Source organism: Eupeodes corollae, chromosome 1 (genome assembly GCF_945859685.1).
Source record: "Eupeodes corollae chromosome 1, idEupCoro1.1, whole genome shotgun sequence".
Classification (NCBI taxonomy): domain Eukaryota; kingdom Metazoa; phylum Arthropoda; class Insecta; order Diptera; family Syrphidae; genus Eupeodes; species Eupeodes corollae.
This window is the reverse complement of record NC_079147.1, coordinates 1,485,509-1,502,480: the sequence shown is the minus strand read 5'-3', so window position 1 is coordinate 1,502,480 and position 16,972 is coordinate 1,485,509. Positions and strand designations below refer to the sequence as shown.

General features: G+C 29.9%; 4 protein-coding genes and 1 long non-coding RNA gene across 6 annotated transcripts in view; 2 read left to right on the top strand and 3 right to left on the bottom strand.

Annotated features, from left to right (window-relative positions):
- Positions 1-16,440, top strand: part of LOC129943307 (modifier of mdg4-like) — a 47,378-nt gene extending 30,938 nt beyond the window's left edge. The window contains exon 5 of the mRNA XM_056052646.1: positions 16,076-16,440. Coding sequence (XP_055908621.1) covers positions 16,076-16,401 — 326 coding nt within the window. The 3' untranslated portion in view covers positions 16,402-16,440. The remainder of the gene's footprint in view (positions 1-16,075) is intronic.
- LOC129940912 (uncharacterized) lies at positions 3,474-3,854 on the bottom strand (the record flags this gene model as incomplete). Its single annotated transcript, XM_056049438.1, has 1 exon — positions 3,474-3,854. A coding segment is annotated over one exon (321 nt), but the record flags the coding sequence as incomplete, so codon positions are not given.
- LOC129954103 (uncharacterized) lies at positions 3,727-4,310 on the bottom strand (the record flags this gene model as incomplete). The annotated part of the gene is made up of 2 exons (XM_056067775.1): positions 3,727-3,847; positions 3,909-4,310. A coding segment is annotated over one exon (279 nt), but the record flags the coding sequence as incomplete, so codon positions are not given.
- LOC129943315 (uncharacterized) lies at positions 4,317-9,463 on the bottom strand. Its single transcript, XR_008781208.1, has 3 exons — positions 8,981-9,463; positions 6,155-6,219; positions 4,317-4,591 (listed from the first exon to the last, which is right to left on the bottom strand). It is a non-coding gene; the product is annotated as an uncharacterized LOC129943315 (long non-coding RNA).
- Positions 9,644-14,710, top strand: LOC129943310 (uncharacterized). 2 transcript variants are annotated; one of them, XM_056052655.1, is made up of 3 exons: positions 9,644-9,927; positions 14,158-14,394; positions 14,463-14,710. In XM_056052655.1, the coding sequence occupies exons 1-3, from the start codon at positions 9,852-9,854 to the stop codon at positions 14,579-14,581; spliced, it is 432 nt and encodes a 143-aa protein (XP_055908630.1). In that variant the 5' UTR covers positions 9,644-9,851; the 3' UTR covers positions 14,582-14,710. The 2 variants fall into 2 exon arrangements, with proteins under 2 accessions (XP_055908630.1, XP_055908629.1); XM_056052654.1 differs by having other exon boundaries at positions 14,155-14,394.
- Positions 16,441-16,972: the final 532 nt, after the last annotated feature.

Sequence of the window (16,972 nt, the reverse complement as noted above, 5' to 3'; positions counted from 1 at the left end):
CAAAACATAACTCTGCTACATTTAATTTTTTATTTACATACAGGACTTTATTCTAACTGATGTTTAATTATATATTTTATTAATATTTACATCTTTAAGCTGTAATTTACTTGAGTGCTTAATCAGTTTTAATACATTTTTCAATTTTCTTCAACATCCGCACAGATGGACTGTGGTTATGATGTGGTGTAGTAACAACAACTCTATATGTTCCATTTTCTTGTTTGCTCGTCGTTATTCTAGCTCGGCATGCTGGCTTCCCAACCTTACGGCTTCGACAACACCAATAAACCGTGCCACCACTTTCATTGTTTTTTGCAAAAGTAAAACCATTAAAATACAGAAGTGATTTTCCCCGTTGACCAGGTATAAAATCTAGAGTCATTTCGCATTGTTGTGGCATTATTTTCAACTCCGATTCCATTGTCGTTAGTTTTGTTAAAGTGTTTTTGTCATGGCAATACATTTCCAATGGTTGACCGTCAGGCCTTTCAGCAAGTATGCGATTGAAGTGTTTCTGTTGATCATAATAGTGTTCCGTCAGGTATTCATCTAAAAGCAAAAATAAAGAATGTTTGTTAGATAAAATACAAGATGCGACGAATATCGTGAATTGTTAAAAATATTTATACGCATTTTGTTTAAAACTGCAAACAAACAAAAATACAATGGTTCAATAGAAACAAAATCTTACCGGTCTGTATTTAAATTTATTTTTAACCATTTAAACTATCTGTATGTTCTCAATCAATTTGAAGAAAGCGGACATTTCTTGTTCACAAATTAAAAATGTTTTTGTCATAAATGTTCAAAGGGGACTTTTCATTCTGTGTTGTCGAAATGCCAGGATGAATCTGTCCGAGTGTGTAAATCATCTAGCTCCAATGCATTCTAGAAACTGAATTTTTAGATGGTGTCGATCAGAAAATCACCTATTATTTTGCAAAAATAATTGGTTCTCCAAAAATCGTTTTCAAAATAATTAAGTTAATAAAAATTTATTTATAATTTAAAACATGAGTATCCTTCAGAGTTGCTTCTATTCTTTTGGTCAGAAGATTAATTTTGCAATTATATAATTAGTTTTAGAAAATTTATTCTAGTACTAAGCTTAATAATAATTAATTTAGCTCTAACAAATGTTTCATTTAACCGAAAATAATTTAAACAGAAAAATAAAATTGTATTATATTAAAAGGACAATATTCAGTTAATTAAGGTACTGTTTTATTATTTAAATCAGAGTATGATGATGATTTTTAGTGATAATATTTCGTCATTGTTTTTATATCAAACATTGGCGGATGGGTGTGCAGTTGACGTGTTGCATGAATAAACGGTTTACTTCCATTATCTAAAAATTTTGTCACAAGTCTGGCACGACATTTTGCTTTATGGTACATTGAACATTTCCAATCACGAGATCTTTGTCCTGGTTTTGGTTTCTCGTTCGGCGTGTACGTGTTGAAATCGTAGAGGACTAATAGTGTACCACGGCGCGACCGTATATATTGAACTGGTGCTTTTAAATCTGAAATTATAAAATCTAAATTCAATGTAGTTTATGATTGAATACAAACAAAAAATTATTTAAATCTTAGATTAATTAATAAACAACCATTATGTGAAAGTATATTGTGCCAGAAATATAATTTATTTATGTTTCTTTTAGTTTTTTTGTTGACTTTTAGAATGCAAAGCATTCAGACAGGAATTCCAAACAATTATTTTAAAATAAAACTTTGTTTATATTTTATAGTGTACCAAACTTAACATACATGCACGAGATGTATAAATACAATTATTTCGATTTATTTACTGTGACGACTCGTAGTTTATAAACAAATAAAAAGATATACGATTACAAGCTTTGTCTTGACTTCATTATAATTAAGTATGTATACGCTAAGAAACTGATGGTATTTTTTTAAAAAACAAAAATTGCAGACGAAAATAACGAAACCTAAATCACTAGCATCACAAAAACCTGCTTCATACCAAATTCTTAAATGTAGTGAGGTAGTAAAACTTTTCCTTTTTCTTTATTTTAAGCAAATTTTGATTTTTATTTGAAATACAACACATAAATCAAAATATAAACATTTTTTAAAAATACTTTAACTGCTTTTTTAGGTGAAATAGCACAAAAAGTATTGAATTATTTTTTTAAGCAAGTGGCATCTTCCAAATAAAAGAAAAAAACTGTATTAGTATAAATTATTGATCTTTAAATCGCTAAGACTTATATTTTCCAAATGTTTGTTTTAAACCTTATAACGTATAAAGGTACCAATTTTATAAAAGAGCCAGATGACGACGGGGTTGGCTTTATAAGCATTCTCATTTTGTAATTTCTATTTTTTAAATCAAAATATTTTCTCAGCACTCTTAATAAATGTTTGTACTATATTTTGTACATATTTTTATTTAAATATGCAATTATGTTACTTAAAATCTATAAATCGAATTATCTCAGAGAAAATGATTATGGTGTAGGATTAAACTCATGTTTAGCTCACATGTATTTTTGTTTTATTTTAATCGTTTTCCATTGTTTTATCCTTAGGAATTACCACATGTTTTGATATTCCAGTGAGATTATAAGTATGCCGACGATGGTTGTGGTCGGGATGGGTAAGTCGTATTATTTCAGAATCTTTACGATAGGTTGCTCTGGCTTTACATCTACTACGAAACGAAGCACATTTTAGATAAAATGTTGTTTTTGATTGAGAACCAATAATAAAACGATAATTGTTGATGAGTACACCGACACCAAATTTTCCTAAAATAATAGAAATATATCTTTTTTATTAAATACAAACCAACAATTATATTGCATATACATATAATAAAAAAGTCAAATATTTTTTAAAGATAAATTTATGTAGTTATCGTGGAAAAACCTTGCTATTGTTTTCAATAACATTTTTAAAAAAATACAATTTATTAGTTAGTTTTTGTGAGTTTACATAATTATGCATGGATTACGATGTTTTATCATTGATGTGATTATGTTTGAATTTCTTTCCGAATTTGATGTTCTTTGCTGGATCAGTTACACAACGAGCTCCACATTTGGGTGTACAACAAACCCAATTGGTAGATGTCTTAAAGGAAGCTTCTGTGCGATACTTGTAGCCATTCCAAAACAGATTTTTCGCACCACGTTCGTTTTTAATAATGTAAAATACAATGTTGCCATACCAGTTACCAGGTGTTAGGGACTGATGGTCTATAAGTAATAATTTTGAATTGAGATTGATATAGAATTACACAGGGAGATAAAGAAATAATAATAAAGTATATGTATAAACATAGAATTTACACAAAAACACGCTGCTCAGCATTTATAAAGCTTTAATAACACATGACATTTTCCACCAAGCATTGGAAAATTAAGTTATCTGATTCCAATTCAATCGTTATTTTTGGGAAGATTCTTTTGAAAATAAAAAAAAATAACCGGGGAATATAATTTATTCTTTGTTAACGCTTATTTTATTGTTTGTTATTTATAGTATAATACACTACTATTTTCTTAAATTTAGGCACTTCATCATTATATTTGCTTTTTGAAAGTGTTGTGGATTGTAATTATCATTGTCATAATTAGTTATGACTGGTTCGTGATTATGCTGTTTGCGACTTAGCTTAATGGTGTTGTTGCCTGATGTAACGCATCTGGCGGGGCATTTAAGCTGGGAGTTGCTATTTTTGTTGCATACCCAGTTGACGGTGCTATTGTATTTGCGTTCCGCCGTGTATAAGTAGCCATTATAAATTAAATTTAAGCCACCACGACGATTTGGCAGATATTGATAATTCGTATCGAGCCAAATTCCACCTGAAAATAATTGAAGTTATTTTTCTCTTGTTTGACAATAAGATGTATAAATTTATAAAACCTATGTGTGTTAAAATTGTGGATTAATTAATTGAATACTTTCAGTTTTTTAAGATAAAACAAATATTGTTTTTTTCTGAAATTTATTAAAATAACTTAAGACTATTTTCGATTAACAATTAATTTAATCATGATTGTGGGTGCCACGCATCGACACAACTTGTCCGTCTTTCGATATAACTCTGGCAATACATTTGGTTTTTTTACAACGCAGCTTTACACACTCCCAATAGCTGGCGTCTTTCATCTTTCGATTTAGCGTAAATCGCATGCCGTCGATTGTTAAAAGGTTGTTGCCTCTTGAGCTTAGTGTAAATCGAACATCTGGCGTTCCATATTCCGCATTTCGTCTTGATTGTTCATTGTACAATTTGCTCTGTGCTAGCAATTCATTGATTTCTGAAATTAAAAGGATTGCATATAAAACAGGAATTCTCTTGAACTTTTCTCTGAGAAAAAATGAAAATTAAAAAGTAAAAAAAGTTTATAAATAAAATGCATATAGTAAGAAGTTCTTTTTTTTTAATCATAGGCTTAAGTTGTAAGTCGTATTTATTTTTATTGATTTAAAAAGTTTATTCTATTAATTTGTGCATACAATAATTTTATCATGAATTAAATAGATGATTTTGGAAATCTGCTGCGGGTTTTCGCAACAAAATATTGTAAAATATTTTTTGTTGTCTGAAAAAGAAAGAATTTGATTAGTTTTTCATTTAAAATATTTTACAGTGAGCAACATAATTAGTTATATTTTTATATGTTTCTGGTTCTGGCACCCGATAAAAATATAAAATTAATTAATAACTTGACGAAGTTTTCGATTTTTTAAACAGTATATAGGTGTTTATATTTTTAAACAATTAATCCCGCTTTAATTTCATTGCAAGAGCACCCCTATCATATAACTGTTGAACAAATAACGTTGTTAACACTTATTTGATTATCCAAAACTTAAATATTTAGGTTCAATTACTTAATATTAATATTAATAAAATAAAATACCTTGCTTTAAAATTGTGAACTGTGCCTTCTAATTCGGAAATTACACATTCTATTACTTACCAGTGCAGCGATTTTAGTGTAGCTTGTGATTGTAATTGTTTCCTCTGCTTCTTTGACACACAGTGGTTTTCTTCACACCATGACAAGAAGTTTTTCAACATTATATATGCAATTAAAAACTTTTGTTGTGAAGATTCTATCAAGCTACATATGCATATACATATTTACATATTTTCATGAATTAATAAAAAGTAATGCTTTGAAATTTTCGCTTTGTTGTCATAAATTTTATCACGTGCCTTGAGGTTGTTGATAGAAAAAGAACCAGGAATTTTTTAAGCATATAGTGGTGCGAAGACTATTTCAAGACAATTTCTCTTTAGATTTATTTAAAATAAATTTAAATGGAAAAACCAAACATCAATCAAAGTCTTTTCCCAAAAACAAGTTTAAATAATAAAATTATCTTTTTGAAAATAAGTGGTAATGCATGAAAAAGCAATCAAATTTGCTCTTCCACTTTTTGCCCTAAAGAATTCAAAGACGGCCTTTAATGTAATCAGTGTACGACTTCATAAATTCATACACGTTATTTAGGTTGCACTTTTTAACATAAATTCTAGCTCGTAAGAATAATTTCGTTGGATTTATAAACAATGTCGTTATTTGTTATGCATAATTCACTTTTGAATGAAATCTGTAAAATTTACAAATTTGCTAGAATTGTGTCTTGATCTTAAATTAGTAAGTTTTAACTTCTTTTTATTTAATAAATTAGACCATAAGAAGTCTTTTAACAACAATTAATATTATTTTGATGTATATGGTATAAGTATATAGATATTACCGATTCTTGGAAAAATCTAGTTACTTCATCTAAAGTTACATAGTTCAGTAAACTTAGCTGTATCGGTCAATTTAGAGCTTGGTATCAAATATTAAGACAGTGAGTAAAATCAATTACCTTTAGTTAACCAACAACATTCTAAAGTCTTGTTCAAAACTTTATATTCAAAAATAACCCTCCAAAATTGATAACTAATTTGTTTTCTTAGAAAACTAAATGCTTAGCTGCAAGCAAGCACTGAGGAACACCATTAAACTTACGTACACAACCGTTAAACAAGAAAATGCCAAATTTTAATGTTTATTTTCGATAAACGTAAACATGCGATTTTAAAAAGTTTTCTTCATCAATCATCAATCATTACTGATAACAACTTATATACAAAATTCACTTACCCTCCCATAATTTGTTCAATCAAACAGGAACTTCCGATGCAAGTTGCGTTTTTAAGTTGATGACACTGTAAAATTTGATAGGATAAATAAGTTAAGCATTTAAAGGCAAACATTTATATTAAACACATAGAATAAAGGCACATTTGGACATCAATACAAATAATCAATAAACAAATAAAAATATACAAAATTCGTCTATATCACCGACATAGCGTAATGAAAAAAAGAGAGATTGGACAAATGTATGTTTATGGGAGTTTGTCGTAAGAGGAACAGAATTGAAATATAACTAAAGCCGCCGCACAATTTTAAGCTCGCGTTTCTTAGTTAGTATTTAAAAAAAATGATGGTGGGCACCAAGTTATTACTTATCATCGAATTTCTTTTAAGATTACCTACCTCCCTTTTCGTGTAATGAATGCGTAAGGATGAAAATTAGTTTATGACTGTTAAGAACAAAAAAGTCGACCTTACACATCTAGGTCTCAATTTATATTTTTAATTTACGCCTAAATAACAAGTTTGTATTTCCCTGTTATCAACATTGTGCCATTCAACTTTAATGACACCTTTTCGAAAACGATTGCAACTTTAGGTAACTCCTAAACATACAAATAATTATCTTTATGTTCATTCAGTAAAATAAACTTGGAATCGTTATTCTTAAATTTTTGCGGTTTTGGAACTTTTTACAATTGTATTGGTTCCAAATCTTATTTGTCATACGTACTCTAAACTTTTACGTCGTTGGATAGTATGTCACCTTTATGATCTAACTCTTAAAGAGTTTGAAAAATGCTTTGTTATTGTTTTGCTTGGACTCAACATAGAACAATAAGTTATTTAATTTATGGCCGATCTTAGAAAGTACAATAGATTTCCAGCTAGAAGTATTAACACCCCATATTTGTTGGCAACTAAAATTGTTTTACCAAAAAAGGGGATAAAATTGTTCGCTGAACATTAAGCACAATATTTTAACTCACTCAAGACTTTTAGCTCTTCTGCATCTTAGCTTGGTGATGCTATTGAAGTTCTATGATTTTTATAATCGTTAACTCAAAGGGATTTTCAATACCCGAAAGACCCAGTGTGAGCATTAGGAAAGAGAGAAAAATGGTTTAGTAGAAGGTGTAAGTGAGCATTAGTTTTGAATTCCGAAATATTCCTGGGAAAGATAGTGAGGCAAAGCGTTCCACATTCGCGTAGTACGGCTAAAGAACAAATCTCTGTACTTGACAGTACGATCAAATTTGGGCTTGGGGTTATATTCATGAGCATTTTAGAATATTTTAGTCCAATTGCATGAGGGAAATAAAGCCAATGGCTAATTCTCTAGAGGATACTCCGTTTATATGACGGTAAAAAAGAGGAAACTTAATGACAATATTCAACCGACGTAAATTTTGTTTTCGCTATCCATTTAAATACTCTACGTTTAATACTGTGCATAAGATTTAGGTAAGTAAGGAGCATGAGATCACCGATGGGAATAAAACTAAAACTTTTTCTTATAGATCAGACGGTATATGACGGTAAAAAAGAGGACAATATCCAACCGACGTAAATGATTCAAAGAAATTTTGTTTTCGCAATCCAATTGAATACTCTATGTTTAATACTGTGCTTAAGACTTAGGTAAGTATAGAGCATGAGCCCAGAGATGGAAATAAATCAAAAACTTTTTCTTATAGATCATTGCATTGCTTTACAATCCCCCAAACATTTAGCGGCTTTTTAGCGCCATCGCGTAGGTGGTCCTCCCACAAGATGTGATTTGAGATACACATATAGAGAATTTCGAGGTTTTCAGTCTCCTTATATTTTTGTTAATATTATTTATTAAAATATAAAATAAATGTACATTATAATAAAAGCAATTAAGAGAACTAGCTACCAGATACTTTATGCTGGAAATTATGTATAAATCTATTTGGGATAAATAAAATTCAGGTAGATAATTACAATGCATGGGGCTGCCAAAGGTTGGAGGACCAGCGTTCGGAGTACAATTGAAGCTAACTAATCCCTGACAGACCCGTGCATATGGATTTACATTTTTAAAACTTAGCATCTATATTCTAATTCATTAAAAACAATAGATGGCACGAATGCCCTATGAAAGTTGGTGGAACTCGGAATATGAATGATCGATAAAGATCTTTATTCTAAAATTCATTTATGTCAAATTCACACTTCTCTCAGAACGTAGGTATTATGTTTTCATAAAGTTGATCTTTAATGAAAATCTTGATGTTAACAACTTTTGTATGTTAGAAAGACTGCTAAGATCATTTATTATTGAAATTCTTCTATCAAAAACAAATTAATAAATGTTAGTGTTATGGAGACACCTCTTGATCATCCACCAGTCAGAAATCAAGAAGAAATTAATCGGGCGTAGGTGTATCCATCTGGTTTGCACACACAAAATATGACTGGTGTAATTACTATGCCTCCTTACTGTTGAAAAGTTATTACCATAGTCATCTTATGCAGTTTAAAACAAAATTTTTAATAAGGGACATGCGTTGTTGAAGGAACACGAAATTTTCTTTCGTAAAATAAAAATAAATTAAGGACCTAAGGGGTTGGAACAATTTGTATGTAAATAATTCAATCGACAGCTTTGAAACAAATTATCTGAAACTAAAATACACATATTATTTTTAAGGTAGGTATATCAAATTTGGTGACCAAGGTTTTTTCCAAATCTTAAGTATCTACCCCTTGGCCAGACATTCGCACTTCTCAAATTTCTCGATTTGTATGAAATTTTAAACTAAACACGAACTAAATTAAAAAGTCCAATCCAAAATAACTCACCCTACAAATTGCTCCTTCAATTGCATTTGCATTTATGTATATTTAAAAAATTATTCACTTTTTCGACTCAAGTTATATTGGCACTAACATAAATTCTAATTTGTTTACAAGAACACAAAAGATGCAGAAACCAAATTGTATAATTTGACATGAATTTATTCATCTCTATTTTTTCACCACAAAAATATTATAACAAATAAGAATGCTTTAATTTCGTGCTTAGCGGTATCACTAAAATATCACTTTAATATAATTTGTAAAATTCTGAAAAACATTCAAAGAAATTTAAACAAATTTAACAAGAATTTTAGACGAAACGAAACTAATTTTTATACGAAAACGAAAAATATTTGACATTTTCTTTTTGATTTTTATTTCTTTATTCGATTGTGGTGTGGTGGAGGTAGGCTGTTCAGTTTGGTTTTTGGTATTTGCCATTTGGTGGATAGAACAAGAAGAAAAATCCACGCTGTGCTCAAAAAAACGAAAAAACGAGGAGGTGACGCTAAAATTGTACTAGAAAACAGAAACGACACAAAATGTTTGTGGAGCTTTCAAATGCAGATGGCGCTTCGAATTGCACGTATGTCAGTAATGTGATGTGATGCGACAGTTTAAAAAATGTCAGAAACAGAATTCGAGAAAGCAAGAAGAAGAAGCTGCTTTTGGTTTGCTAAATTTTCAGAATTAATTGCAATAAATCGTGTAAAAATAATTAAAACTAACTAAATGTTGAGTGAAAAAGAATATGCGATATTTAAATATATAAACAAACATTATAAAAGTTGTTTTGTGTGAATAATTCGAGGGTGGTCGCGTAACAAGTTTATTGGTCTTTTCGAGTGTTCTGTGTTGATGATTTATTTTGTGAATGGAGTATCTGAATTTGTTTGCATTTTTTAAGTTCTCAGCTTTATTTTTTTTTTCTTGTGAACTCGAGAAAACTGGTAAGTCTACCAAAAATTGATCCTGATGGCCGAAACATGATGAGATTCCTATTCGTATTACTCTTACGTTCAATAATGTTTTGTGGGGACGAACAACATAATGAGGCATTGGGGTTGTTGATACATATTAACAGTTCTTTCGAATGAAATCCACTTGTTTTGTGTTATTTTTCGATGCGGTTCTTATTGAGGATATTCTTTGAATAATGAAAAGAAGTTATTTTTTGCAACTATTGTTGGGTTTGGAGCTTCAATTGCTGATATTAAGAAAGTAAGTGCCTCCCTACAAAAGTTACTTCAAGGCAGTAATAATGTCTTATTTAGTGGGGACTTCTGGCAAGGGTAAATGTATAACCATTCGAGCAATTCTGGTGCACGCACATCGTCCATTTATGAATATTCAGAAAAAAATGGATAGAAATATTTCCTTTATTGTACAAATTTTTACGAAATTTTGAGTAATTGAAACAAATTAGATATGGTGTGTTCCAACTTTTTGTTTATTTGGTCCAATTGTAAAATATTACTGGAAACAATTTTTTATTTTGCAGTTTTGCCATTTGATGACTTACTATGTAGCCTTTTGCCTAAATTTAAGTAGGCTAGGCAAAACATTTGGTATCAAAACCCACTACGAACGCAAAATCGCATTTTCTAGCTATTATTCGGATATAAACGAATAACTACCTAAATACCTAGTTGTAGTTTTAGTAGCAATAATTTATATGTGATGTTTGTGGGCTCAAAATATCGGTTTTCTTTTAAAGAGCTTGACATCTTTACAGAAATAATACAAGATTCGAATACATTTTTTTATCATAATCTTGTAAACAGTTTAATCTTATTATTAAAACATTATTAGCGTCAAACGATCAGTCCAATTTTTTTTTTAATAATTGCATCAGTATGGTGTCATTGTTCATTGGATGTAGACATTTAGGAATAAATCGTACCACTATTAACTTTTAGGTTCTAACAAGAAACTACTAGGAAGCAAATAAAATTTTCAGTAAAAATTGGCTTTTGCTCTAGCTGTTTTTTGGACCAAATATCGTCGATGTTATTTTTTTTCTTACGTTTCTCCTTCTGTTTAGTCAAGCTTCTTTAAAAACTAAGAACCTTTGGTTAATTCAAAAGAAACACTTACAAAAAATTTGGTATACCTTTTCTAAAATATGAAGAAATGATTTTATAGATGCAAATCTTCGTGCAGACCGTTTTTGAAAAAATCGAATAGGTACCTATATATATTGTTTAAATTAGAAAACTGCAGTTCCTTTCCTAACTACAATTTTTGTCTTCGAATCCACGCTCACAGCACCGCGCTAAAACGAATAGCCGTGGATCAGGTGGCTCGCGATGTGGAAAGTGATCTCAACCAACTTACCGTGCATGCAGGTTTGGAGCGCCACCTTAAGTATGTAAGTAAGCACAATTTTGTACATGAAACCTTTTAGAGTTACACTAATTTTTGTATTATGCTTATATATCTATTTCTTTTTTTTCATCGGTGTGTATTAAAATGAATGTAAATTAAAACCAGTTGTCGGATTACATTGATAAGTTTAATTAGCAATTGACATACCCGTAAATGTTTTATTTTTATGTATTTAAAAAAGTTTGGTGCATTTTCTCAAACAAAAATCACCATCAAAACCCAATTATTTAGTTTGAAACTTGATTAACTTACTGAGCAGGTCCGCTTTATTAATAGATGTTATTTAATAATATAATGTTAATAACCTTCAGTTCTTTAAATAATTATACAAAAAATGAAATTCAAATGCAATCCATTTCTTTAGAGTTCTTAACTTTCCAAAGCATTTTTTTAATTTTGCCAGTCAAAAAAATAGCACCGCATCATAAAAAAATCATTTAAAATTAAAAACAAATTTCATTTTGTATAATATTTAATATTTATTTTTGAATCTGTTTTAAAACTATTCATAATTAATATTTTGTTGAGTTTCCTTTATTTGCAATGACTGCAGTACAACGCCTTTGCATCGAGTTCACGAGGCGTTGGCATCTTTCAACAGGAATCGATTTCTAGAAAGTGTTGACAGTAGCCCAAAGTTCATTATTATTGCTTGGCCTGCACCGAAATACTTTCGCCTTTACGTCAGCTCAAAGATTTTCAATTGGGTTCAAGTCTGGCGACTGTGCAGGCCACTCCATAACTTCCACACAGTTATCCCAAACCAATTTTTGGCCAATTTGCTGGTGTGTTTCCGATCGTGGTTTTGTTGAAAGACCCAATTCAACGGATTATCAAGTTACGCATATGGCAACATCTCTTCCTACAATATTTGTACATACAGGTGCTGATCTATTAAACCTTTTATCCAGGGGATCAATACCTTAGTAAGAGAAACAGCCCCATATCATAATATTAGATCCGCCATGTTTAATTTTGTTTATCGTATATTTTGGGTTGAATTCAGTATGTTGGGGCGTTCTTACGGATGACCGCGATCCTTTTCCACTAAACAAAACAATTTTGGGCTCAACTGTCCATACAACATTCCTCCACTTCGTTATTAGCCTTCTACATGGGCTTGGCCAATTGCATCCGTTTGGTCACATGTTTTTTTTTGTCAGGAGAGGTACCTTTCTTGGACTGCGGGCGTATAAACCGTTATCGCTTAATTGCCTGCGCACTGTTTCTACACTTGCTGTCGCATTCAACACATCAGCTTTGTAGCTGGTAAAAACGGTTCCTTTTTGCTCTGCCGAATCAATCGCTTCACCATTAGAGGGGACATTGTTCGCTTCGGCCCACGTGTTGCGGTTTTTACAGTAAATGTTAAGACATTGCGGATCTTTTTATTTGAACACCCGAGGATTTGCCTGATTTCCGAATAAGTTTTCCCATTAGATTCATATTTTTAATGGTTTTTCTATCTTCAGGCGTACAATGTTTTCCACGACCAATTGTTGCTAAATAATTTTAAGATTTTTATAAATGACATTAAGAATAAGTTAAATAGTACAAACCTATTAAAAAAAAATTTGTTTGACAAAAAATATTTCAAAAATAACAGGAGTACTCTCATCGGTGCTATTATTTTGACTGCTTTAATTTGACAAAATAAAACTACTCAAATCAAATCTGCAGCTATTTTTTTTTGTTAATGGAAAATTCTCGCAGAGAGAATATTTGGAAACAACTATAGAACGGTAGAATATAGTAATGGTGATTAAAAGTGTACCACATTTATATTAATCGTTGAAATTGTAACAAATTACATCGTAGTGCTATTTTTTTGACCGCAACTGTAAGTTCAAGTATACATTTGATTGATTTTGCGTTTTTTGAGAAGTAAAATTTATAATTTGCCGGAAAAGATAGTTTAAACTTTAATGTTTACTTATTTTACTCAATTTTTGTTTCCACGAGTCGCCCTAAACATTAAACGTTTGAAATTTATTTGAAACACTAAAAAATTGAAAATTAAAAGAAACTAGTGAGAAGAAATACTTTGTTTCAGATAGTCGAGTGTGAGTCCCAGGTAATATATTTTATTATTTAAATTTTTACCGGCCGAATGCTTACCAAATGTGATGTTTTATATGTGTCAGAGACAGATAAGTTTGGATTAATTTTCTTAGTAACATATTTTTTAAACATTTTATTTGTCTTGTTATTTTCAGAAGAAAATGGATTTCTCTGCAAATCCAAAATGATAGAGCAAACAAATAAAATTTATTTGTGCACTTATTACCCTGATCCTGTTTACTACAATGAATCATCTTCCTGCGGTCTTAAAAATCTTCTATGTAATTTTAATAGATTTTAGAACTAATGAAATTCATGCTCGGCTGTTGAAAAAAGGAACCCATCTACATTATACGGCGGATCAATTCCGTCTTTCTCCATGAAAAACTTGTTTTATAAACTGTTTCAAATCCAAAAACGTAGAAGCGTTACTTCTAATTCACACACACCAGTATTTAAAGGGTATGTTTTAAGCTATCAGGTACGGGTTAGGTACCTAAAAGATTTATAAAAAGAGAAGTGTTGTAGAATCTTTCATTGTTTAAAAAAAGATAATGATAACCAGTTAAAGACTCACATCATGTTCAATATGTTGCATTAAGATAATTTGAAATAAAGATTCCAAAAATACTTAAGCGTTTTATTCTTTAACATCCTTATACAGAAACATATAGAAATATACACACACACACCTTATTAACTTATTGAAATATTTCTATTTCGTTTAGCAGAGACCAAAACTGAGGAACGAAAACCAGACCTTGAAGGTGTAGTTCCCTTGCATGTTGGCAGTCAAGTCTTCATTTCGAAACGTGATATTCTACGAATATTACATAATGATTGTTGTGTCTACACTGGATCCTTGAGTGAAATAGTATTTGGTCGGACAGCCTTAATTAAATGTTATGAATTAGACCCAAGTGAAAGGCTATATGGACTAAATCTGAATTATCTTAATTCGATTATAAGTAATTTTATAAAACATAAACTATCTGCTGTTACTATTTAAATTAATATATTTTTTTAACGATTTTAGCCCATGTAATAATGGTTTTCAAAAGTCGGAATGAAGATATCAACGCTGATCAAGTTAAATCATTTGTTCTTAATAAAATAAATCAACTGGGAGAAAAACATCACAAAACAGATCTATGAAAATGTTTCGATGGTTTTAAAATGGACATAAGCATAATTCTAATTAAACCAGGACACAAAATACAATAAAATGTTATTTTTAAATATTGTTCAATATGTATGAAACGATAAACTGAACAAATTATTCTATTTTATTTGTTTTTTGGCTTATTTTCATGAGGATAATAACAAATTGGATTGTTCTTTCTTTTCAAAGCAACAGCGGTTCTGATTCAGGCTTAGGAAGCTTTTCATTAATCTAAGACGTATCTAAATTAATAGGAAATTATTACCATAATCACCAATTTTATCATAATTTATTATTCATTAATCTAAGACGTATCTAAATTAATAGGAAATTATTACCATAATCACCAATTTTATCATAATTTATTAGTGAAAAAAAGGCCAACTGTGTTAAAGAAAATCTTGAGAAAAATATTTCAAAACCATCTTATGATTGACTGGTAAGTTTCAAAGTTTGAATTTCTTGAAAATTTTGACGGTGTACTACAAGTTAAAAAAAAAGAAAACAACAAAAAGTATTTTTGTAATTTGTAGCTGCTGTCCAGACATCAAATAAATGTCTTTTAATTGAATTTGTTCATATAGCAATTATTTGCCTGGTGACAAATTGCTCTAACGAAGAAAATAAGAGGTAATATTATTGTGAAAGCGGCATTACTACAATATAACACCGGATGACTTCTCTTTACTTAACAAGACCTACAAAACATCATTTCCTGAACACGTCAAAAACATTCACTTGACACATTTTTGAATGATAAGCGAAGGTTTTCAAGTTCTTCTGCACTGAACATATTTGACCTTATCAAAGGTCCTGTCGGAGAAGATAAGTTCTGCAAATGGCAAACATAACTATCGCAATACGATTACAAAAACCAAACTTGAAACTCAAAAATTCCGCTTTTAACCAAGTTTAAAGTTTTGGACAAATATTTTGGCTTGGAGAAAGGTTGTGACACTTTTTGTCATGTTTTCCTTCGACATGACCTTTGATAAAACCCGAAATTGGATATTAAAAACTTAACATCTCGAAAACGAACTAATGTTTTTTTTATAGGTTATTAAAATGTATTAAATGATTGTTTTTTTGAATCTAAACAACATTTAAAAAACAAAATTACCATTTATACTTAATTTTTCTTATTGACTCTACATCAACGTTTTCCAAAAAAAAAGTATAAAATGAGAGCGTTCGCAGCCATTCATGAATAAACAAACATTTGAATTAGGTATAAAAATGAAACTATCTACAAAATTATCTAAATAAAAAAAGTGTTTTCAAAGAAAAATGAGTAAACTTGCTTTTCTTTGCTAAAAATAAATTAAAATGATTATAAGATTACATTTGAAATACAATAAAATCTATCGAATTATTCGCTTTGTGTTTTATTCAATTAATAGTTTTTTATTTGTAGTTAAAATTTCCATTTCTGTTTAAATATAAATATTTCTTTTCAATAATTCTGTTCTCCTATATTTTCATTGCAGAATTCAAATATATATTAGAAGATAAAGGAGCGACAACTTATATTCAATATTCAACAACACAACGCGGTCGAGTTATGTTAATCTACAATGGATATCGATATGTTGAAAATAGACAAAGCCATAAAAACATATTTTGGCGTTGTTCGCGTTATGTTAAATTCGGTTGTAGAGCAACAGTTGTTACATCAAAAGTTAATGATGATGTTACAATACGTGTTGCCGGGTCACCGCACACCCATGAACCTGAGGTTAAGATCGATGGAATGGAAGACCTACAAAATGAGTTTCAGGATAAAATTCGATTTCCAAGCCTTGCAATGACTTAAACAATTTTTACCTAGACAATTATGGTTATTAAAAAAGGAAAACTAAAGCAAGTACATATTATTTATGTTAAGAAAAACTTTCCTTTGATAGTAAAGTTAAAATAATTTTATTTATATAAAGAAAAAAATATATCCATATATAAAAATAAGAAATAAAAATTAAAAAATAAATGAAGTAAATCTTGTAGCCTCAAGTTTTACAAGAAAAAAAAGATGACATAGTTAAAAAAATGATTGAGTTGATGCCTTTAGTTGTAAGTTTCTTGAAATATTAGCCAATCACTTATAGCTCATAACTTTTCCTGACCGGTGGATTTTGAAGAAAATCTATTACAGCAGCTAATAGAGACGGTTCTGAAAAGCTATTTATTGATATAATTATAGAATAAACCATCCAAATAGGTTTGGGATGTGTTGACAAAAAGGATAAAACCAATTTTCCCTGTGATTCAAAAAGGTAAGTTTCTATGTTAGAACGCTTAAATCCGTAATAACTATTAATTTTTTGTTTAAAGGTGATGAGATCTGCCCAAAACATCAAGGAACAAATAAAATGATTTTATTCAGCCTT

What these genes read in the sequence shown, in the direction of transcription:
- LOC129943310 (XM_056052654.1), top strand. Translation starts at nt 9,852, where the DNA reads ATGGAGTATCTGAATTTGTTTGCATTTTTTAAGTTCTCAGCTTTATTT. An exon ending in TTGTGAACTCGAGAAAACTG is followed by an intron (nt 9,928 to 14,154) that starts GTAAGTCTACCA and finishes TATTTCGTTTAG; the next exon opens with CAGAGACCAAAACTGAGGAA. An exon ending in TTATCTTAATTCGATTATAA is followed by an intron (nt 14,395 to 14,462) that starts GTAATTTTATAA and finishes TAACGATTTTAG; the next exon opens with CCCATGTAATAATGGTTTTC.